Genomic DNA, 23,982 nt, shown 5'->3' with positions numbered 1-23,982 from the left:
AATGTGCAGACCCTACTCCTAAGCCTAATGAGTTAGAACATGTGAGAAACTATAGACTAGTGTATTGTTTATTAAGATATATGTTAAGCCAAATGTAAAGGAACTGACAGAGATAAAACACAGCTGGCCAAGATAAGATAGCCGCAAGATGTCCCAGGAACTGGCAGAGATAAGACTAACAACTCCCTGCAAAGACATATGGGTGAAGGATCAAAGGAGGAAGACTTCTCACCTTGGTCTCATCGATCACCAGGAGGCAGGAAACTACCCCCTAACAACAACTGAAGCATGCGCAGAGTACTTCCACTATTTCATGAACAAAGAAGTAAAGATGTATAAAAAGGGGCTGTTTGAAATACTTAACACGGCAGTTGGCGGAGCGCAGACTCCCCTGTCGTCCAGCGCTGTCTTTGCTCATATTCTACTTGCTATAATTAATAAAATTTTAATTGGATTATGATCCGTTGTGGTCTCAATTTATAACAATTTCTGGTGCCGTGACTCGGATAAGGAATGGTGGGCTTTGGTCCTCCGGGGAGGCGCCCCACGACATTTCGCGGCCCCGCGACCAACAGCTTACCTCAACCTTACCGACGAACCTAAATTCTAGAATAATGAGCAAAGGAGAAACCGGTAAAATCCCATAAAAATTCTGTGCACGGGAGTCCGGACGAAGACGCAGGACGCGTAAGTATATTGCGAAATTTTCCGCAGAGCGAAATAGTTCGCGGCGGAGGTCTGCAGAGTGAGATTGTTCACGGCAGGTCTGCAGAGTGAGATTGTTCACGGCAGGTCTGCAGAGTGAGATTGTTCACGGCAGGTCTGCAGAGTGAGGTTGTTCACGGCAGGTCTGCAGAGTGAGATTGTTCACGGCAGGTCTGCAGAGTGAGGTTGTTCACGGCAGGTCTGCAGAGTGAGATTGTTCACGGCAGATCTGCAGAGTGAGATTGTTCACGGCAGATCTGCAGAGTGAGATTGTTCACGGCAGATCTGCAGAGTGAGATTGTTCACGGCAGGTCTGCAGAGTGAGATTGTTCACGGCAGGTCTGCAGAGTGAGATTGTTCACGGCAGATCTGCAGAGTGAGGTTGTTCACGGCAGGTCTGCAGAGTGAGGTTGTTCACGGCAGATCTGCAGAGTGAGGTTGTTCACGGCAGGTCTGCAGAGTGAGGTTGTTCACGGCAGGTCTGCAGAGTGATTGTTCACGGCAGGTCTGCAGAGTGAGATTGTTCACGGCAGGTCTGCAGCGTGAAATTGTTCAGGGCAGATCTGCAGAGTGATTGTTCACGGCAGAGTTGTTCGCGGGTTTACCGTTCGGGCGGGATTGGGTTTCCTGGAATATAACGAATGAGAGGTTCGATATACTGAACCAAGCGAGTGTGGACCCTTAAGTACTGCGGTTCCCATCTCCCGCGAGGGACTGGGCCAGGAACAAGGGGGAGCGAGTGAGTGTGTGTTCGGAGATATTCCAGAAGATGGGGGCGAAGGGCAGCAAGCCTTCGACTCCCATGGGAAGGGTACCCATTGTACCTAGGAATACCCCTCTGGCATATATCTTAGACAGTTGGAGATATTTCCCTGGAACCCTAGGGAAAGATAAGCAAAAAATGATAGAATATTGTACTAAGATATGGGGAGGGAAGAAGATTTTAAAAAATTTTTTTTTTTTTTTTTTTTTTGCCAGTCTATGGGTCAGAAGAAGATTGGGTAAGACAGCAATTAAACCTCTGGGTTAATAATAAAAAAACCCCTTAACCCTGAGGAGAGTCAATATGCGGAAGTGTGGCTAAAAAGACCGGGAGCTAGACTTTACCGGCTGAATGAGATAAAAACTAAACAAAAGAAAAAGAAGGTATAATATGAAGCGGGGACAGATACTAAATATGTATAGGCGTAAGGGAATAAATGTAAAGGAAAAACGACCCTGGGTGTGCATACTTTGGAGGAATGATCCCCATGCACCTCAGCGCTGAATAAAGCATACCTACTTTACAACTTGAACGAGTTGTGGAGTCAATCTGCATATCAATTTGGCGAGCCAGCCAGGAGGCCTCTGTTCGGCTGCAGGATCGGGTGAGGAGCGGATATCCTAAGCCCCCCCCCAGGCCGCTTGCCTGGAGGAGCTCCGCTTCTCATCCGCTCACTGCGGGGACAGACAGCGACCTGCGCCGGCTGCGGAGAGGCGGTATGCTTGGAATTTAGGTACTTTGGGGGGCCTGTAGGGCGTACGCGTGGCCCGGGGCTGCTGGTAAGGCGTGCAGAGACGTCTGGCGCACAGCGGAGTTCCCCGTGGCAGGTAGGGCTTGCAAGCTGGGGGCTCGTCGACCGATAGCGCGGCTGCAAGCGATCCTGGAGGCGGATCGGGCGAGCCCGGGTTTTCGCTGCATCCCAAGTTTTGGAGCCAGGGCGGACCTGCTAATGACCGTGTAGGAAGCAGGAGAAGCGTAAGCGGAACCATAGCGTGAGTGTGTGGGATCCCATGTGTTTCTGTGTGACTGAGACGTAGCGTAGCTACGAAGCGAGTGTGGAGTCCTAATCCGCGGTTCCGTGTCTCCGCGAGGGGAGCGGCCGGAGACGGACGAAGCGTTTATGTTTTTCTGTCCTGTGTCTTGTCTGTGTATAACCATCAAGCAGCTTAGAAAGCGGGGGAAGGTCCGGCTACCCCTCCCGCAGTGGATAATTTTACGAAATACAAGGGCAAGGGAGTTTCCTATATGCCCTGTGAGAGTATGTGCCTTGTAGGAGTGTAACTGTATGTGACGGGTGGCATTTCACGTGGATATTGCTACTCAGGACAGCGGTGGGGCAGATACTGCTCGGGGTGTCTTACAAAACACTGCCAGGTAGAAAATTATAATTATCTAATCGGTGACCAGAAATAAAAGATTACTTTGTGGAGAAAAGCCACAAAATCCTGGCGGACTTCCGGGAAGTTAGAATGGAAAACTGAGAAAGGGTTTATAAAAGGTATCAAAGAAAATTTGAGAAGATGTGGTTACAAAGGGAAAAAAAAAATGGGAATACAACGTCTCTCTTTTTGAGACAATCAACGGGGGATATTAGGAAAACCTTCGTAACCTGACATATGAGTGCATAATAAGTTTTGAACAGTGGAACCTGCTGTGGATACTAGGGCAGTGTAAATTTTGCTGGAACTGAAACTATGTTCTAATGACAGGGGAGTTGATCTGCAGAGCCCAGAGATACTATCTTACTGAATCCCCTGAGAGTATCATAAAACTTGTGTGTAGGTGCTCTCATATTTTAAGTGCATTTGCAGAGCACTGGGAAAGAGAAGCTATAGAGATTTGTAAGAGATTGTTTGAAATGGGAGCCGGTCAAAACAAGGGAATTGTGAAGAAAAGCCCATTGGGTTACATTTTGGCACATTGGAAAGAACTGGGAGGTTCTTCTGGGGGCTCGGTAAACAAGAAAACATTGGTAAAATATTGTAATCAATGGTGGCCTTTATAAACTTTGGAAAATCAGGAAAAATGGCCTAAAAATGGAACTCTGAATTCTAATGCATTTTTTTTACAATTTATGTTGGTTTTGAGGTGGCCAAGAAAATGCAATGAAGTAATGTATGCAGATATGTTTCACTTTAAGAAAGCATCTGGAGTGGCAGACAGAATGTGAAATTAATATAACTCTGCCAGATCCCTAATTTTGGTTTTGGAAAAGGACAGGGAAAAACAGAAAGCTAAGCTGGAGAGATGTTGTTCAGCCTGTGATATTGGGACAGTCATCAAGAAAATTATATATCACAGGTACCTCCGAGAGGAGCACCCTCTGCCTCTGTCCTATCAGGTATTGATAAGGAGGAGGAAATTGCTGTCACTGGCAACAAGCAGCACATTCACATTCAGGGTTAAGAAAGGGTTAAACCAGAAGTGCTGTTGCAGAGGCGGGCATCTGTAACCCCTGCAGAGCAGAGTGAGCACCTGTGAAAAATAATAAATAAAAAAAAAAAAAAAAGGGAAAACCAAAGGGGAAAGGAGGGGAGCTCCCGCAGTTCCTGTGTTTGAGTATGAGATGGGTGCTGGGGCAGGCAGACAGACATGTTGACAGACGGGATTGAACGGTTGATGAATAAATGTGAATGGGAGTGAAGGAGGAAGCATGGAGAGTGTATAGGAATTGGAAATAGGTAGAAAAGAAAAAGCTGGGTCGTGCTACAGCCACGGCTGCGCTGGTTGCTTTAAAACTGGTGGAGGACGAATGTCGGACAGAAGTGGGGGAGTAACCTCCTCTTCTGTGGAACTGGATCGGTGTGAGTGCTATGAGGAGTTTGGACGCTGGGAGTGAGACTACCCTAGTGGGAGTGCCATGGGGTGGCTCGGGTGACTGAATTGGAACTAGGCTGACAGGACCAGGGGAATCTTCCCGAGCAGATCCACTGGTTATAATGGAATTTTTGGTTGATACAGGTGCAATGCATTCAGTTTTAAACAAAGCTTTAATACCTTTGGGGATGATTATATGATGATAAAAGGGGCGACTGGCCAAGGTGAAAAGGCTTATTTTTGTAAACTACTAAAATATCAATTGGGAAAACAATGGGGCATCCATAAGTTTTTGTATATGCCTAACTCCACAAAAGCTCTTTTGGGGAGAGATTTGTTAGAACACTTGGGAGCAACCATTACTTTCAAAGGAGGCGAAATCACTTTGAAAGTAAAGGACCAACAGTATATAGAGATGTTAAAAGCTTAATTTTGATCACTAATCATGTCGAGGGAGAAGTCAGATTGAAAATATACTGGATCAGGTATTCCCAGGGATATGGGCTACAAACATACCTGGAAGAGCTCTTAAAAGAATACCAGGTACAAAAGGAGAACGTGCTGTTACAGTATGTAGATGATCTGCTCATAGCAGGGAATAATAAGGAGGATGTAAGAAAAGAAAGCATTCGATTTCTAAACTTTCTTGCACAAAAGGGCCTACGGGTGTCACAAGAAAAGTTACAATTTGTGGAGGAAAAAGTGAAATATTTGGGACATTATTTGTTTAATGGCCAGAAAAATATTGGAGCCAGTCGCATTAAAGGCCCAGTGACGAGACCCCACTGGAAAGTAATCAGTACTCCAGGTGACACCAAGATAATCTTGAAAAGATAACGTAATGATAGAAACTTTATGATTATTTTGCCACATTACCTTTTGGTATAAAGTGTGTATTGCTGTTTATATTGGCTGTATTTTGTTCTCTTTTCATCTATTATATATGGAAGCACACAAACTGTGCTGAAGGAAATTGCTAAACTTATGCAACCACACAATAGTGAATATAGAAGATATACTGATGTAAATAATGTATGTACTCTAGATATACGAATTAGGTGTAATAATTTGAATTGCAATTGTTATCCATTTGCTTGTTTTAGGTGTAAGGTATGTCAGGATAAATGGTGGACACACTGTAAATGTGGATGCCCTCCAATAGCAGTTTGCACACAGTGTTGGAAAATCCAAAGAACTCTCACTGAGTGGAAATTAAAACAATTAGAGTCTAAAACAAGAAATTATTTGGGAATCCCATGAGTGGTGGGAGATTTTTGCCAAAGGAATAAACCCTCAATATTATTGTTACCACTCCAATGAACCAGTCCCCTTTATAGCCCTCTGGAACAGTACCTCCAAACATGGATATCCTCACTTACTTGCACATCTAAATCTCCATCCCTGTATAGTCTCACTGGACACCACTCTCCGGTGACCAAGACACCAGTTTCCTACGTGCAAGTGTGCAAACCGTACTCCTAAGCCTAATGAGTTAGAAGAGAAAGATATAGCTGGCCATGTTCTACAGAGGGATCCCTCCAGAACAGCGGTACCAACATCTGTATCCTCACTTACTTACCCACCTCACTCTCCATCTCCGTAAAGCCTGAGTAGACACCACTCGTGGGTGACCGAGAAATCAGCTCCCTAAGTGCCAGTGTCCAGACCCTGCTCCTAAGCCTACTGTGTTAGGACAGAAAAAAGTAGCTGGACACGTCCTATGTAGGGAGCCCTCTGGAACAGTGCCTCCAACATGGATATCCTCACTTACCCTTACTTATTTACCCACCTCAGACTCCACCCCTGTAAAGCATCACCAGACACCACTATCCCGTGACTGAGATACCAGCTCCGTAAGAGCGAATATCCAGACCTTCATCCTAAGCCTAATGTGCTAGGACAGAAACCAGGAGCTGGGCATATGCTACATATGGGTCTTTCTAGAAAAATGCGTCCAACATGGATATCCTCACTTATTTACCCATCTAAAACTCCATCCCTGTATAGCCTCACTGGACACCACTCTCCAGTGACCGAGACACCGGTTTCCTACGTGCCAATGTGCAAACCCTACTCCTAAGCCTAATGAGTTAGCAGAAAAACCAGGAGCTGGGCATGTTCTACACAGGTTGCTCTTGGAATAGTGCCTCCAACATGGATATCCTCCCTTACTTACACACCTAAAACTCCATCTCTCTAAAGCCTCACTGGACACAACTCTCCAGTGACCGAGACACCGGTTTCCTACGTGCCAATGTGCAAACCCTACTCCTAAGCCTAATGAGTTAGCAGAAAAACTAGTAGCTGGACACGTTCTATGTAGGGAGCCCTCTGGAACCGTGCCTCCAACATGGATATCCTCCCTTACTTACACACCTAAAACTCCATCTCTCTAAAGCCTCACTGGACACCACTCTCCAGTGACCGAGACACCGGTTTCCTACGTGCCAATGTGCAAACCCTACTCCTAAGCCTAATGAGTTAGCAGAAAAACCAGGAGCTGGGCATGTTCTACACAGGTTGCTCTTGGAATAGTGCCTCCAACATGGATATCCTCCCTTACTTACACACCTAAAACTCCATCTCTCTAAAGCCTCACTGGACACAACTCTCCAGTGACCGAGACACCGGTTTCCTACGTGCCAATGTGCAAACCCTACTCCTAAGCCTAATGAGTTAGCAGAAAAACTAGTAGCTGGACACGTTCTATGTAGGGAGCCCTCTGGAACCGTGCCTCCAACATGGATATCCTCCCTTACTTACACACCTAAAACTCCATCTCTCTAAAGCCTCACTGGACACAACTCTCCGGTGACCAAGATACTAGCTCCCTAAGTGCAAATGTCCAGAGCCAGCTCCTAAGCGTCATGTGTTAGGACAGAACCCAGGAGCTGGGCTTCTTTTACACAAGGTGCCACCTGAAACAGTGCTAGGAACATGGATATCCCCACTTAATTACCCGTCTCTAACTCCATCTCTATAAATCCTCCTTTCATGGCCCTCTTTGCTTCCCAAGAAAACAGCTCCCAAACTCCTCCAGAAGCAGCCCCGCTTACAGGCTCCACCTTCCGGCTCGTGGGGGTCTAGGAAGCAAACGACACCCAGGAAGCATCAGGCCTTGCCTACGGCTCACCTGGCAGCACGCACAGCAACTGTGCTGCCATCGGGGACAGTCCGACCTGGCCAAAGGCGGCCTGCCACTTGGGAATCTGAGGGTGACTCTTTAGAGCAGGAATTCTTCTAACGTTTCAAAGCCATAAATAGAAAACAGCAACCAAACAAATGAAAAGTGCTCCTGTTTTTCAAGCTCTGTTATTTATATCTGCCTGTGCCAGCATGGACACCAGCTGCCAAACTGGAGCACCTTCCGGATGAAGACAGGCTGAGAAAGCTGGGGCACTCAGCTCTTTGATGAACAGCTGAGACAGAAACAGCTTCTCCTGAGACTTGCAGGCTGCACCAAGCTCTTCTGTAGGATGGACGCAAGGGACACTTTGTTCCCTCTTAACGTCTCTCTAACCTGCAGCCATTCGGGCATTACCTTAAGGTTTGTGACGTGCTTGGCCTCAGATGTTCTGCTGCTTGTTTTTCTCCTGTGTTTCAGCACACGTATCAGCAGAGTGGGGTGAAATTTATTTAGTGGTCTGAGCCAGAAAGGTTGGACACGTGCACTAACTTCGGCAGCGTGCCTAAAACTGTTGGTATTTGAGCTGGAAACGTAAGTGTTCATACATCCCACTTGCTGCATTTGTCTTTGTGTAGTTATAGTACAGGTCTGCTGCTTTGGCAGGCGGAAACAGAAACACCATTCCTCCTTTTCTGTTTTACTAGGATGGTCTTTTGCCATGTATGTATCTCGCAGGACTACCTGGGTATATTCTTGGGTTAGTGGAGGTTGCCTCCATCTGGTTGTTTGCAGACTTGGAAGCTGCAGTGCCAGAGAAATAAAGAGCCCTTCTGCATACAGAACAGTGGCTATTTATGATTCCTGTGAAGGAGGGAAATGGAATACCCTAGGTGAAGAGGTCAAAGGCAAAAGCAAGACCAGCAGTACTAATACCACTGAGAGCCTACGTGGACCTCACAGTGCTGCGCAGTGAGGTAAACAGAATTTATTTATCCTTGTTGCACGATGACCCCTAGACCTGTAGGCATTGCAGCTCTCTGAATCCTGACTATAAAGATTACCTTAATTTTTAAGGCATCTTGGAGCTGAGCCTGTCGTCCTACAGAAGAATGGGTGTCCCAGATGTGAAAGGCGTTGAAGGAGCAATGTTGGGGCAGTGCCATGCTCCCTTTGGCGTGCCTTTGGCAGCCCCAGTATCTCTGGAGCTGTTGGCTTTGTGGCTCTCTGAATCCTAGCCTTAACCATTGCCCTAGTTTTTAAGGTATCGTGGAGCTGAGCATGATGTCCTGGTGCAGAATGGGTGTCCCAGATGTGAAAGGCGTTGAGGGAGCACTGTTGGTGTGTCGAGCCTTCAAGACCTACACGTGCGATACTGTGTCAATCATGATTTGGATTTATATGACTGTGAACAGAAGGGCATGGGATCAGAACTCGTATTTGACATTAGTGCAAAATGTAACCAGTGCTCTTAACAAAAGCGAGTGTTGGGTCTGTACTCAACTGCCTAAATGTGAGATCTCCTTAATTGGCGTACCTATCCCCTACAAAATATCCTGGAATCTACGGGTAAATACCAGCTTCTTTGGGAATCACACTCAAAAGCAAGGACTCAGAATAATGAACCCTAATCCAGGTGAAAAACATCATACCTGTGTACAGAGATGTAGCCCACCAAAAGGGATGGGAAAGATGATGGAATGTGCCAGGCTCCTCACTCTGGTGCCTGGTGGGAGGACGAAAGGCAATGGGGGATAGTGGCAGAGGAGAGGTTCAGCCAGGACATAAGGGAACCTTGTTCCCATAGGCTCAGGCAAGTGCTGCATGCGGTCACCCAGAGAGGCTGTGCAGTCTCTGACCTTGGGGTTTTCCAACTGGGACTGAATCGAGCTTTGAACCGCTTGTTCTGAGCCTGTTTCTGACAGGTTGGGCTTGAGATTTCCTGCGGTCCCCTTCAACCTCTGTTCTCGTATGATCCTGCAATGATGAGGCTATGAAGGGCCACAGAGCAGCTGTGGCTGCCCCATCCCTGGCTGTGCTCAAGGCCGGGTTGGACGGGGCTTGGAGCAACCTGCTCTAATGGACCACTCTGAAACACCCCCATAACACCCAGGCACACCCCTGAAACACCTCAAAAAAAATCCAGACCACCCAGACAACTTCCAATGGACACCCTGAAACATGCCCAGAGCCCCCAAAACTCTATTGGGATTCCTCAAACTCCTCATGTCCTTGTCCCCTCCCTGCTGTGATGCTGTGGCTTAAATCAAAACCTAACCCCTAACCCTAAACCCTATCCCTGAGCAAAACCCTTATTCCTGACCCCAACTCTAACCCTCACTTATTTTTGTAATAAGCTATATCGTGTAATTATAATTATTGTCGAACAGATATTATTTTAATGTATACCAATTTATACATCATACTCGCTAGTAGAAATGCTTTGCAGCCCAGTGCGCCCATGACACCTCAGGCCATAGAAACCAGGGCAGGTCACCCAGAAGGGATGGGTTGCTGCTTGGGTCGGGCTGGGTGACGCTCAGCGGGTGCTGAGCAACTGTATTGGGCGTCACTGCTGGCTCCTGATGTCTTTTTCCCTTTCTGGTTCCGTATCTCTCCGCTTGTTGTTTCCATTCTCTGAATAGCAATAACACGAATGTTACAGTGTACTTGATTTCGGTTCCTGACCTGTTCTCATCTCCACCTGTGGGTTTTACGTTGTTCCCATTCTCCTCCCCATCCCGCCCGGGTGCTGAGCAAGTGGCTGCTGGTGCTGAGTTCCCAGCTGGGTTTCAGCAGTGACCCGATCCTGGGCTCTTTGTACACGGGCACAGAGCTGGAAGCAGCATTATTTGGTTCAGGAAGCGCAGCTCCCGAGTGTTGCTGGGGCTGGGGCTGTGCTTGCCAAGGGCAGGGGAGGCCCAGCAACAGCTCCTGTCCCGGCACTGCTGCTGAGGGAGCACAGGGGCTTCTGCGGACATTGCCACAGTCAGGATTCTGCAAAGCCCACCAGCTCCTTCCCACCTTCCGCAATGCCCGATGGGCTTCTGGGCTGTGCCTGCGTGTGCCAGTACCCGTCACCCCGGCTGGAATGGCTGGAGTGCTGCTGCTGAGGCTGCAGCAGCCGCAGTGCTGGTTGCTGGGGTTGGAGTAGAAGCACTGCCTGCTGCTTTGCCATGAGATCCAGGGACCTTTTCTCCTTGAGGGTGCTGGATAGTGCTGAGCAGGGCTCGGTGGGCATGGGGCAGGCCCCAGCACGTTGTGCTGATTTGGCCTCTCTGGTACCGCCAGGACGATGCTTTTCCCAGCCAATGGAGTCGTTCTCCTGGATCTTGCACTTGTTCAGGGGTGAAGTTCCACAGCATTGCCGGGGCCCCTGGCCTAGGTACCTGCCCATAGCATCCCACACCCCCTGCTCCCGTAACTGTACAGCCTCGGGGAAGATGTCTGGGGGTATGCTCACATCCTTGTTCACCCTTAAGCAAGACCTGAACCATACGCAGCAACACGCTGGCTCCCAGCAGAGGAGCAGGTTGGTTTCATGGGTATTCAAAGGACATTTGAAGTGTCTGAAATTCTGAAATGCTACCGTAAAGAGCCTGGCGGGGAGGTGGAAGGTGTGGGGGGACGTCTCCCCCATAGGTTGGTCCTCCGAGGAGAAAAAGCAGGAGGTACAGTTATTAATAGTTCCCACAACGTGGACTGCATGGTACAGTTATTAATAGTTCCCACAACGTGGACTGCATGGCACTGCTGAGAGCACAGACCAGACTGACAGTGTCTAGTACAAAGATGTCAGCACTATTCTTAACAACAAGACACAAACACGGCTCTTTAAACCATAAGATTTATTATCACTAGAAACATCGAGAATGTTATAAATAACAATAAATTTACTAAGAAAGCTATGAATAACATAAACATTTATTAATAAAGCCCTAAATAACACACAAATTCATGAAGAAAGCTCTAAATAGCATAGATTTATTAATAAAGCTAAAATAACATACAAATCTATGAATAAAGCTACAAATAACAAATATATGAAAAAAGCTATAACACAAATTTATTAATAAAGTTATAAATAACACACAAATTTATAAAGAAAGCTATAAATAACATAGATTTATTAATAAAGCTATAAATAACATACAAATTTCTGAAGAAAGCCATAACATATAAATTTATTAATAAAGATGTAAATAACATACAAATTTAAGAAAGCTATAAATAACAAATTTATTAATAAACCTATAAATTACAAATTAATGAAGAAAGCTATAAATAACAAATTTATTAATAAAGCTATAAATAACATACACATTTCTGAAAAAAGCTATAACATAGAAATTTATTAATAAAGATGTAAATAACATACAAATTGAAGAAAGATACAAATAACATAAATTTCTGAAGATAGCTATAACATAGAAATTTATTAATAGAGATGTAAACAACATAGGAATTTATGAAGAAAGCGATAAATAACATACAAATTTATTAATAAGGCTATAAATAACACAAATTTATTCATAAAGCTATAAGAACAAATTTATGAAGAAAGCTATAACATAAATTTATTAATAAAGATGTAAATAACATACGAATTGCTGAAGCTATAAATAACATACAAATTTATGAAGAAAGCTCTAAATAACACACAAATTTATGAAGAAAGCTCTAAATAGCAGATTTATTAATAAAGCTATAAATAACATACAAATTTCTTAAGAAAGCCATAACATATAAATTTATTAATAAACCTATAAATTACACACAAATTAATGAAGAAAGCTATAAATTACACACAAATTAATGAAGAAAGCTATATAAATAACACAGATTTATTAATAAAGTTATAAATAACATACAAAGTTATTAATAAAGCTATGAATAACAGATGAATTTATGAAAAAGCTATAACAAATTTATTAATAAGGCTATGACACAAATTTATTAACTAAGCTATAAATAACATACAAATTTATTAATAAACCTATAAATTACACACAAATTAATGAAGAAAGCTATAAATAACAGATGCATTTATTTAAAAAGCTATAAATAACACAAATTTAATAATAAAGCTATAAATAACATACAAATTTCTGAAGAAAGCTCTAAATAACACACAAATTTATGAAGAAAGCTATAAATGACACAAATTTATTAATAAAGCTATAAATAGCATACAAAGTTATTAATAAAGCTATGAGTAACAGATGAATTTATGAAAAAGCTATAACAAATTTATTAATAAGGCTATAAATGACACATTTAGTAATAAAGCTATAAATAACATACAAATTTATGAAGAAAGCTGTAAATAACAGATGCATTTATTTAAAAAGCTATAACAAATTTAATAATAAAGCTATAAACAACAAATTTAGTAATAAGCCTATAAATAACATAGAAATTTATTAATAAAGCTATAACATATATATTTACAAATAAAGCTATAAAGAACACAAATTTAATAATAAAGCTATAAATAACAAATTTAGTAATAAGCCTATAAATAACATAGAAATTTATTAATAAAGCTATAACATATATATTTACAAATAAAGCTATAAAGAACACAAATTTAATAATAAAGCTATAAATAACAAATTTATTAATAAGGCTATAAATAACATAGAAATTTATTAATAAAGCTATAACATATATATTTACAAATAAAGCTATAAATAACACAAATTTAATAATAAAGCTATAAATAAAGTTATTAATAAGGCTATAAATAACATAGGAATTTATTAATAAAGCTGTAACATATATATTTACAAATAAAGCTATAAATAACATATGAATTTGTGTTATATCTATTTATATAATTTACATACATATTATAAATAATATAATAACAATAATGATGTAAATAACAAATTTACTAAGAAAGCTATAAGTAACATCCAAATTTATTAATAAAGCTCTAAATAACACACAAACTTAGGAAGAAAGCTATAAATAACATCGATTTATTAATAAAGCTATAAATAACATACAAATTTATGAAGAAAGCTCTACATAACAGAGTAATAAAGCTATAAATGACAAAGTTATTAATAAAGCTATGAATAACAGATGAATTTACGAAAAAAGCTATAACACAAATTTATTAATAAAGCTATAAGTAACATACTATAAATAAATTTATTAATAAGGCTATAATAACGAATTTATGAAGAAAGCTATAAATAACATACAAAAGTATTAATAAAGCTATAACATATTTTATATATATTTTATATATAAATATATATTTCTTAATAAAGCTATAACATACAAATTTATAAATACAGCTATCAATAACATCAATATATAAAGCTATAAGCATACTAATTTATTAATAAAGCTATAAATAACATATATTTATTAATTAACCTATAAATTACAAATTAATGAAGAAAGCTATAAATAACAGATGCATTTATTTAAAAAGCTATAAATAACACAAATTTAATAATAAAGCTATAAATAACATAGATTTATTAATAACGATAAATAACATACAAAGTTATTAATAAAGCTATGAATAACAGATGAATTTATGAAAAAGCTATAACAAATTTATTAATAAGGCTATAAATGACAGAAATTTATTAATAAAGCCAAAAATAACATACAAATTTATTAATAAAGATGTAAATAACATACAAATTAATGAAGAAAGCTATAAATTACACACAAATTAATGAAGAAAGCTATAAATAACAGATGCATTTATTTAAAAAGCTATAAATAGCACAAATTTAATAATAAAGCTATACATAACAAATTTATTAATAAGGCTATAAATACCATACAAATTTATAAATAAAGCTATAACATATATATTTACAAATAAAGCTATAAATAAGACAAATTTAATAATAAAGCTATAAATAACATACAAATTTATTAATAAAGATGTAAATAACATACGAATTTATGAAGAAAGCTATAAATAACAAATTTATTAATAAACCAATAAATTACACACAAATTAATTAATACAGCTATAAATAACATAGATTTATTAATAAAGCGATAAGAAACATATCAATTTAGAAATAAAGCTATAAATAACATACAAATTTATGAAGAAAGCTATAACAAATAAATTTATTAATAAAGCTATAATAACGAATTTATGAAGAAAGCTATAAATAACATATAAAAGTATTAATAAAGCTATAACATATTTTATATATATTTTATATATAAATATATATTTCTTAATAAAGCTATAACATAAAAATTTATAAATACAGCTATCAATAACATCAATATATAAAGCTATAAACATACAAATTTATTAATAAAGCTATAAATAACATATATTTATCAGAAAAGCTATAAATAACATATAAATTTATTACTACAGCTATAAATAATATAAAATATATTAATAAAGCTATAAATACCACACAAATTTATAAATACAGCTATCAATAACATCAATATATAAAGCTATAAACATACTAATTTAATAATAAAGCTATAAATGACATATATTTATCAGTAAAGCTATAAATAACCTATAAATTTATTAATACAGCTATAAATAATATAAAATATATTAATAAAGCTATAACATAAAAATTTATAAATACAGCTATCAATAACATCCATATATAAAGCTATAAACATACAAATTTATTAATAAAGCTATAAATAACATATATTTATCAGAAAAGCTATAAATAACATATAAATTTATTCATACAGCTATAAATAATATAAAATATATTAATAAAGCTATAAATACCACACAAATTTATAAATACAGCTATCAATAACATCAATATATAAAGCTATAAACATACTAATTTATTTATAAAGCTATAAATAACATATATTTATCAGGAAAGCTATAAATAACCTATAAATTTATTACTACAGCTATAAATAATATAAAATATATTAATAAAGCTATAAATACCACAAAAATTATAAATACAGCTATCAATAACATCAATATATAAAGCTATAAACATACCAATTTATTAATAAAGCTATAAATAACATATATTTATCAGGAAAGCTATACATAACCTATAAATTTATTCATACAGCTATAAATAATATAAAATATATTAATAAAGCTATAAATACCACAAAAATTTATAAATACAGCTATCAATAACATCAATATATAAAGCTATAAACATACTAATTTATTTATAAAGCTATAAATAACATATATTTATCAGTAAAGCTATAAATAACATATAAATTTATTACTACAGCTATAAATAATATAAAATATATTAATAAAGCTATAAATACCACACAGATTTATAAATACAGCTATCAATAACATCAATATATAAAGCTATAAACATACTAATTTATTAATAAAGCTATAAATAACATATATTTATCAGTAAAGCTATAAATAACAAATTTATTACTACAGCTATAAATAATATAAAATATATTAATAAAGCTATAAATACCACACAAATCTATAAATACAGCTATCAATAACATCAATATATAAAGCTATAAACATACTAAGTTATTAATAAAGCTATAAATAACATATTTATCAGTAAAGCTGTAAATAACATAAATTTATTCATACAGCTATAAATAATATAAAATATATTGATAAAGCTATAAATACCACACAAATCTATAAATACAGCTATCAATAACATCAATATATAAAGCTATAAACATACTAATTTATTTATAAAGCTATAAATAACATATATTTATCAGTAAAGCTATAAATAACATATAAATTTATTACTACAGCTATAAATAATATAAAATATATTAATAAAGCTATAAATACCACACAGATTTATAAATACAGCTATCAATAACATCAATATCTAAAGCTATAAACATACTAATTTATTAATAAAGCTATAAATAACATATATTTATCAGTAAAGCTATAAATAACCTATAAATTTATTAATACAGCTATAAATAATATAAAATATATAATAAAGCTATAAATACCACACAAATTTATAAATACAGCTATCAATAACATACAAAATTTATGAAGAAAGCTGTAAATAAAACATAAATTTATCAATAAAGCTATAAATACCATACAAATTTATGAATAAAGCTATAAACACCACACAAATTTAGGAATAAAGCTATAAACACCACACAAATTTAAGAATAAAGCTATCAATAACACCTAAATTGATGAATAAAGCTATCAATAACACACAAGCTGATGACTAAAGCCATCAGTAACACACAAATTGATGACTAAAGCTATCAGCAACTTCAATGTCCGGAAACAGAAGAGGCGTGACGCTGAACCCAGGCCCCAGTTCCGTGGCCAGCGCTGCTGCCGCACTCGCAGGAGGGAACCAGCCGGCAGCTGCTCCACGTGTTCACCGCTCCTCACTCCGGTGTCTTCGTCCAGAAGCAGCCCCGCTTACAGGCTCCACCTTCCGGCTCGTGGGGGTCTAGGAAGCAAACGACACCCAGGAAGCATCAGGCCTTGCCTACGGCTCACCTGGCAGCACGCACAGCAACTGTGCTGCCATCGGGGACAGTCCGACCTGGCCAAAGGCGGCCTGCCACTTGGGAATCTTGAGGGTGCTTTTCTCCTGTGTTTCAGCACACGTACCAGCAGGCTGCTCTGAAACGTCTTTAGTGAGCTGAGCCAGAAAGGCTGGACTCGTGCACTCACTTCGGCAGCGTGCGGGGCTTTTCCCCTCTTACTTCAACGGTCACCTCATTGATCAGTGCTCCCTTTGTGGCACTCTCACCCTCCAGCAAGCATACCCGCAGCCTGCATCTCAGTGTTGTGCACTGTGCCGTGCAGGGCTCTGACCCAACTCCCGCAGCTTCAGCTTTTACTGACTGATAGAATTTATTCCCTTCTCCCCCCAGGAGTCCTCAGCACCAGCTTATCTATAGAAGCCTGTCGGGAAGTACGCTAAGAGCCTGTACGAGTGTAATGGTTGAACTGAAGGCCCAGTGAGGTACTTACACTGCAGACAGTAACTCAGCTCTTGTGATCTCCCCTTCCTGGAAGAGTTTCAGAGCAGCTGTCTTGGCCACCTCTAACAAACGGAGGATCTCTTACCAGGGACTTACCCTGCTGTGAGCTCTGTCTTCTCTTCCTGCACTGATGTTTTGCAGGGGATCCTGGCTCTTCTGCAGCATTCTTCGCCGCCTCGGTTCCTGATGGCAGCTCTCTCTCTTCCGCCAGAGATCCACATTCTACACTCGCATTCTCCTTTGAAAAAACACACCACAAATGAAATAAACCCAAAGATCACGCGATAGTTTCCCTCGGAGTTTTACCTCCATTTAGCCCTTACGTGCTCTGCACTGAACAGTGCTTCCAGAACATCCATTTCGGACTGGTGAGCTAGGGTGTGATCCAGTCCTTCTCCCTGTTCTTCAGGGGCTCCCTGTGTGGTCACAGAGTCTTGCGCCGTTTCAGCAGCAGCGGCGCTTTCTATGGCCGCATTGAGGTAGCTTTCGAGCAGCTCTCCATCCCAGCTTTCCGCAGGCTCCGGTGTCACTACATCAGCGCTGCGTGATGCACACATCTCATTGAAAATCTCCAACACATCTTCGTAGCTGAATTCCGGCAACTTCTCCTCGCCCTCAGATGCATGATGTGCCCCATCAGAGGGCGGGCATTCAGCTGCAGAAGGTGGCTGCACGTCAGGACTCTGCGAGAAACAAAATACAGGGAATTGCTAGATCCAAAAATCACAACTATTTTCAGTCAGGGCTGACGGATTTTACTGCTGCTGAGGACCGTGCAAGTGCTTACTGATGATGAGGACACAAGCAGGGCAGGATGATCAAGGCTGTAGCTGGCTGCATCCCTCAGCAGGACCTCAGGGAAGTGTCTGCCCCAGAGCACACACGAGGTAAACTGATTCTTGGCCAGAGCTCAGTGAGATCCACAGCCAAAGCACTGTCTTCTGCACCACCTGCACAGCCCCTGCCACCCTGCTCCCGGAGAAGTGATCGAGGCTACACTAAGGCTCGGAAATCTCAAGCCCCTTTGATCCCTTCTGCACACTGCTCCTGTTGTCCTGCTCAGAGGCAGCCAGGCACTGACCTGGCACCACTGGCTTACACCCCTGCTTGCCTTTGGGCTGCTCACACGCAGGGGACCTTCCACCAACCTCTGCCCAGATGCAGCAGCACCTTTTGACTGGCAGTTCCCTGGCTGCGGCTGCACAATCCAAGCAACCGCTAACCAGGAAGCGGTTAACCAGGAAGCTACCAGGCCGCTTACTGGTTAAGTAACCAGTCCATCTCTTCTGACTCCATGGGACTTGCTTCTCCAAGGAAGACCCTTTTGACTGTGTATTTCTATTACCTTTCAATCTAGACACACCACCACCCCCTGACGACTCCTTTGGGACCATGTGCTATCCCAGACACTGATCTCAGGCTTCTGACATCGGAACTGACGTGACTGTGACTTCCCATCACTCACACTGATCCTCATGTGCTGGAGGGAAAAGCAGCTCACAATGGAAGTGAGAGGACAAAGATGCACCGTGTGGAAAACAAACACCAGCCTATCAATGGCACGACTGGCTGTTGGCTATTTCTAGCCTCACAGCAACGTTACCCTGGCCATAACCTCCCCAGCTCGGGTAAGCTCATATTAAAATAGAAAAACACACAAAAAGTTCAAACGGTCGGTATTTGCAAGACAAGAAACTGGACGATCAGGCTTGCACAGGTCAACCCTTTTTCAGCACACACCAGCAGAGCTTGCTTTGCTTATCCCCTGTGAGGAAAAAAAGCATCTCCATGCTGCTGGACCGCGAAAGGAAGCCCTGGCATTTTTACTGAGGTTCTTTTGCTACTGGATAAGCCAGGCCACCCAATGAGGGGCAATTTCCACCAGAATTCTAGAAAGCCTTGACAGGAAGCACTGGAGCTCTCCTAGATAGGGTATCTCTGAGCTGGGGCCAATTCCAAAAGTCAGCTTGGTTCTTCTCATGCATCCAATGAAACTCAGGACTGCCACAAGCTGTCTGGGGCACAGAAGTGGAGCTGATTCCCAGTATCATAACATTAAAGAATCCCATTTTGTGCAGGCAAGGGCTTTCTTCAAAGACAAACGGAGACTCAGGAACTGAAGCGAATTATGGTGAAGTCAAACATAACACTTTTATGGGAAAAAACCCTCCGCCGATGAGGACACCCACTATGCCGCTGCCCTGAAACCTTACCTGCATTACAGCACTGCCCCTTTCATGTTTCAAAGCGGTGCTTTGAAATGGGCATTGGCAAACCACGTTACTTTCCCTTTCTAAAGCAGATCCAGTCCCAAAGTCCTCTCCTTCCTGCCGCAAGCCCAGAACCCTGCGGTCCATGCACGGGGTCTCCTCCCTTCCCCCTGCTCTCTGTGCGCTGCACTCACCTGCACAAAGCCGCAGTCGGTGGACGCCGCAGCCGCAGCTCTGGCGCTGACAGTCACAGGCCCTCCCTGGGCAGGGGGCAAACACTGCAGGGTGCCTGCAAAATTCAAACACAGGGATCAGATGCCAGAACCGGTGCCCAGTGTGCACGGTTCTGTTGCTTACTTGCATTAAACACTGCAGTAACCACTCCGTAAGATAACTCCCTGAAAGGGATTATGACCTCCCCACTGACTGAGAGACTGAGCTCTCCACCTTAAAACATATTTCTTCTGAAGTATGGAGACACAAATCAAACATACGTGTTGTAGAATTAACCAACACACACACACACAGAAACTTCGTATTCACTCTTCTCTATCTAAATACCACCTTTTTGATATGGCTGTGTGTGACTTGAGACGGCCACGTGATCAGACCCGTTTCTTTGCCATGCCTGGCACCTCCGCGGGATTCCTCACGAGACAGTTGCACCGATAACCGATATGGATTTGAGTACCTAAACCTAGTGCCCTTTGTCATACGAAATCTGTGAACTCTTGTCCAGTTTGGAGCAACATACACAAGAGCTAAACAACATGGAGCGAGCTAGTGGACATCCCTCCACAGCAGCACGAGGCACGTGTCTGACTCCTGTTACTTCAAAAGCTCATTCTCAGCAACCTTACTTAGGATGAAATCTGGGCATCTTTCAGAAGAACAGTCTGTGACCTGCAAACATATTACAGTTCCGCGCAGTGCCAAAAATCTAAGGATACCTGGGCTTCACTCCCTGGGAACGCCAAAGGATGTGGACAAACCCAAGAAATCCACCAAAGAAACTTAAAGGGCTACTGTAAAAGCAGTGCAAGAGAGCAAAGGAGAGATGGGCTGTAACCTGCTGGAGTCATCCTAAGGAAACAAGCACGCAGTACAAAGAGCCTAGTTTCTAAGAGAGGAAAAGGAAGAACCCAAAGGGAAAAAGTGCTTGTGAAACAGGAGGCAAGTGTAAAACATGATGTCCAGATCACAGGCTGTAAGAAGCTACAAGTAAAGTAGAAATTGCACAACTCTTGCACTTTGTAGAGCTTACAGCGGAAGCAACTCGTGAATCAAACGCGCTGTAATGCCTGTACATCAAGGGGAGGAGAACAAACATAACTGTGTAGCAGCCCAGACTGGTGACCAGTTCTGAACGGGTCTGAAGTGAAGAATGGTGCACAAAAAGAATGGTTTGCACTCACAACACCTTTTCTTGGGGGTTTTTGCCAGCTGCAGCAGTGCCTGATCTAACAGCAAGAAAAACTGCACCTGTGGAAGCCCCACTGATGGGCTCGGCCGGCAAAGGGAAAGGGGCCAATTCATTTGTAATACTTCAAGTCTTCCAGGTGAATGAAGATTCCACACCCACCTGCTTCACCCACACACTGTTGTCCTTCCCTGCTCATTGCAGAGAAGGCATTTCTAAGCTCTTCTGTCTCTGATACAGTTCATCTCATCAGAGCCAGAAGAAAGGAGCAGCTAAAGCACATTCTGTCCCCGGCTGGTAGCAAGTAACGGACAGGGAACACACATCTCAGCGCAAGCACGCACGTCAGGTACACACACAGTGACAGAGCACTGGGGAAAAACATTTCATGCATCACTTTGCGGTAACTTCTCGAGCAGCAAGGGGAGAACTTTTGCCGTACGTGTTGGATCCGGGCCTGGCAAGCACTGCCCTGGAGACGCGCAGCTGCCGGGTTCTGGAAGGGAAGCAGCAGCTGGAGCCCCTCGCTGAAGCGGCAGAAGCGAGCACACGGTGTGGAGCGTGTACGTGACCTCGGTGGAACAGCGGTGGAGGACGGGAAAGGGAGCCCCTGGGCCTGGGAAAGCTGCGGAAGCCCCGTGCCCTGGCAGCGACCCAACGGAACCCTGCCACGGTCTGGAAGGGAGTGGGCGCTGCTGGGAAGTCGCTGCCTGGAAAGCAGGGGGGTACAGGCAGGAGGCCACTCTGTTGGAGTAGGGGAAGAAGCTGGGTGGACGGCAAGGTTGAGGAGCCTGTCCTGCAGTCACCAGTCCTGCAAAACAAAGGGAAACAAGGACTAAGGGAAGGAGTTTTCACTAGCCCTGAAAGGCAGGATGAGGAGCCAAGGCTCCACAACGTTCCCTGGGAAGACCACCTTTGCTCCAATGTTCTTAATCCAACTACAGACTCTATTCTAACAGTAACTGCTGTAGCACTACCACCTGAACACACAGGAACATCAGTGCTGGGCCAACACACGGACATCTCTGGAGCATTCAGTCTCCTGAAGCCCTCAGGAGCAAGGGATCGCTGCCTAGAAATGTGCTATTATGAACCAAAACGGGCAGGAGCTGACTAAACGGGCACAAGTCATTTAGGAAGTGCTGCGCGTTACAGCAGGCAGCGAGTTGAAATAAAAGGGGAATCGTGAAGCACGGCTCTACCAAGCTCCAGTGATGACAGCACACGGGCAGCCAAGGCAAGGGCAACGTCCAAATCCTAAACGTGCCTCTGAGAGCCCTTGATCACAAGTCCGTCAGTTTGTCAAGGAAAACAAACCCAAAGCCAGCTTTTCTCAGGTAGCTCACCCGGTGCAGTTGAGTCTCAAAAAGCTCAGACTTTGCTGTTTTGTTACTCCCAAGACATCCCCTTTAATCTTCCCTGGTTTCCTCTCTCAGTCAGTTACTGTTTCACGAAGCGGTACCTGCCCTCACAGCGTTACCCATCGCTTCACGCAGATTTAACGACAGCTTTTGGAGCAACCCCTCAAGGAGCAGTAACGTTCACCTGGCAGGGCCGTGCCCGCTCCACAGAGACGGGGTGAGGGGGCTCTTACTGCAGCCCCCGACAGAGGCCGTCTTGCAGCCGAGGGGCAGACTGAAGCACACGCGAGCCCCGCTCCCCGTGCCTGCTGGCAGCACATCTCCCTGCGCCAACAGCAGCGGCTTTCCCGCAGCAAGGTCCGGCAGCCCTGCTCCCTGCGGGGGTGGCGCTCTACGAAGCCCCCAGCCCCCAGCGCTTCTCGGCCCGCAGCCCGGGGCCACCCCAGCTCACCGGGCCTGGCAGCCTCGCCGAGCGTCGAGGGCGGGCGCTGGGAGCGCTGGGGCGGGCGGCTGGGCAGCTCCGGGCCGGCCGCCAGCTTCGCCTTGTTGGCCCTCGTCAGGCGCTTGAGGCGCACGAGGAGCTCGGGGCGGTCGCGGCGGAAATGGGGGCTGTGGAAGTGCAGCAGCGGCCCGGCGGAGCCGCCGCCGTCGCCCCCCGCCGGGTCCCGCAGGGGCCCGGGCCCCGGCCCCAGCTTGCGGAACCCGTACAGGTTCAGCTGCCGGATGAAGCTGGCGAAGTTCCTGGTTTTGAAGAGGCCGGCGCCCAGCGCCGCCCCCTCGCCGGCCGGCTCCGCGCCCAGCAGCTCCCGCTCGAAGAGCCGCCGGTCGATGAGCAGCCCCTCGCCACGGGCATCCCAGCGCACGGAGCCGCAGCGCGGGCTGTTCACCAGCTGCCAGAGCTTGGCCGGGAAGTGGCTGGGGTTGACAGCGCCGGGCAGCCGCTGGCCCTCCATGGCGCTCCCCGACAACGGACGCCCCGGCCGCTCGCGCTCCACCGGCCGCCGGGCACCGCCCGGCCCCATCGGCCCGCGCCGGGGGAGCGACACCGGCCCGCGGCCGGCTTCAGCCCGCGCTGCCCGCTGGACATCAGCAGACCGCAGCGCTCCGACAGAACCAAAGCTGCTTTCTTCCCGAAGCAAAGCCAGACTCAACTCATGCTTTCCCTCTCCGGAAAACACAGCAGAGTGAACCCAGCTCCCTGCACACCTTCCCCTCCGAGCCCGACTGCCCCACAGCAATCAGCCGCTTCAGAGAACCTTCTGGTGCCTGCTAAGGGGAACAAAGCCCACTTGTGAGCGCACTGCTCCCACTCTTCTCACTGCTCATTCTGCAGCTGAAGACCACCACAAATAATCCAGTGGGCTTTATGAGCATTTACGGAAAAATCAACCGAATTCCTCCACATGGAGACCTCCGGAAAGGTGCCCCCAGCACGGTAATCCGCCCTTGCCTTGCCACCTTAAGCACCACTGCCGTACTGACCCTCTGCTGCATCACTCTGCTGGGCTGGAGCACGGCTCCACAGTGCGAACATCCAGCCGCTGTTCCCAAGCACGTAGCGCCAGCACAGAACGCAGCTGCTGAGCAGCACCTACACAGGGAGACCGGCA

General features: G+C 43.5%; 1 protein-coding gene across 1 annotated transcript; it reads right to left on the bottom strand.

Annotated features, from left to right (window-relative positions):
- Positions 1–10,398: 10,398 nt before the first annotated feature.
- On the bottom strand, positions 10,399–23,325 carry LOC136013370 (heat shock factor protein 5-like). The gene is made up of 7 exons (XM_065677128.1): positions 22,557–23,325; positions 21,454–21,822; positions 19,786–19,880; positions 17,705–18,064; positions 17,478–17,619; positions 16,891–16,984; positions 10,399–10,885 (listed from the first exon to the last, which is right to left on the bottom strand). Exons 1-7 carry the CDS (start codon positions 23,323–23,325, stop codon positions 10,399–10,401), a joined length of 2,316 nt encoding a protein of 771 aa, XP_065533200.1.
- Between the last annotated feature and the right edge of the window lie 657 nt (positions 23,326–23,982).

This window comes from Lathamus discolor, chromosome 4, assembly GCF_037157495.1.
Source record: "Lathamus discolor isolate bLatDis1 chromosome 4, bLatDis1.hap1, whole genome shotgun sequence".
In the NCBI taxonomy this organism is placed as follows: domain Eukaryota; kingdom Metazoa; phylum Chordata; class Aves; order Psittaciformes; family Psittacidae; genus Lathamus; species Lathamus discolor.
The sequence above is the reverse complement of the archived record's forward strand: the minus strand, read 5'-3'. Positions and strand labels throughout refer to the sequence as shown.

Bases quoted from the DNA above. Each gene is read 5' to 3' on its own strand.
- LOC136013370 (XM_065677128.1), bottom strand. From the start codon at position 23,325: ATGGAGGGCCAGCGGCTGCCCGGCGCTGTCAACCCCAGCCACTTCCCG. The intron at 19,881-21,453 runs GTACGGCAAAAG...TGAATTTTGCAG, and splicing joins GCCAGGCCCGGATCCAACAC to GCACCCTGCAGTGTTTGCCC. The intron at 16,985-17,477 runs GTAAGTCCCTGG...GCTGAAACACAG, and splicing joins AAGACAGAGCTCACAGCAGG to GAGAAAAGCACCCTCAAGAT.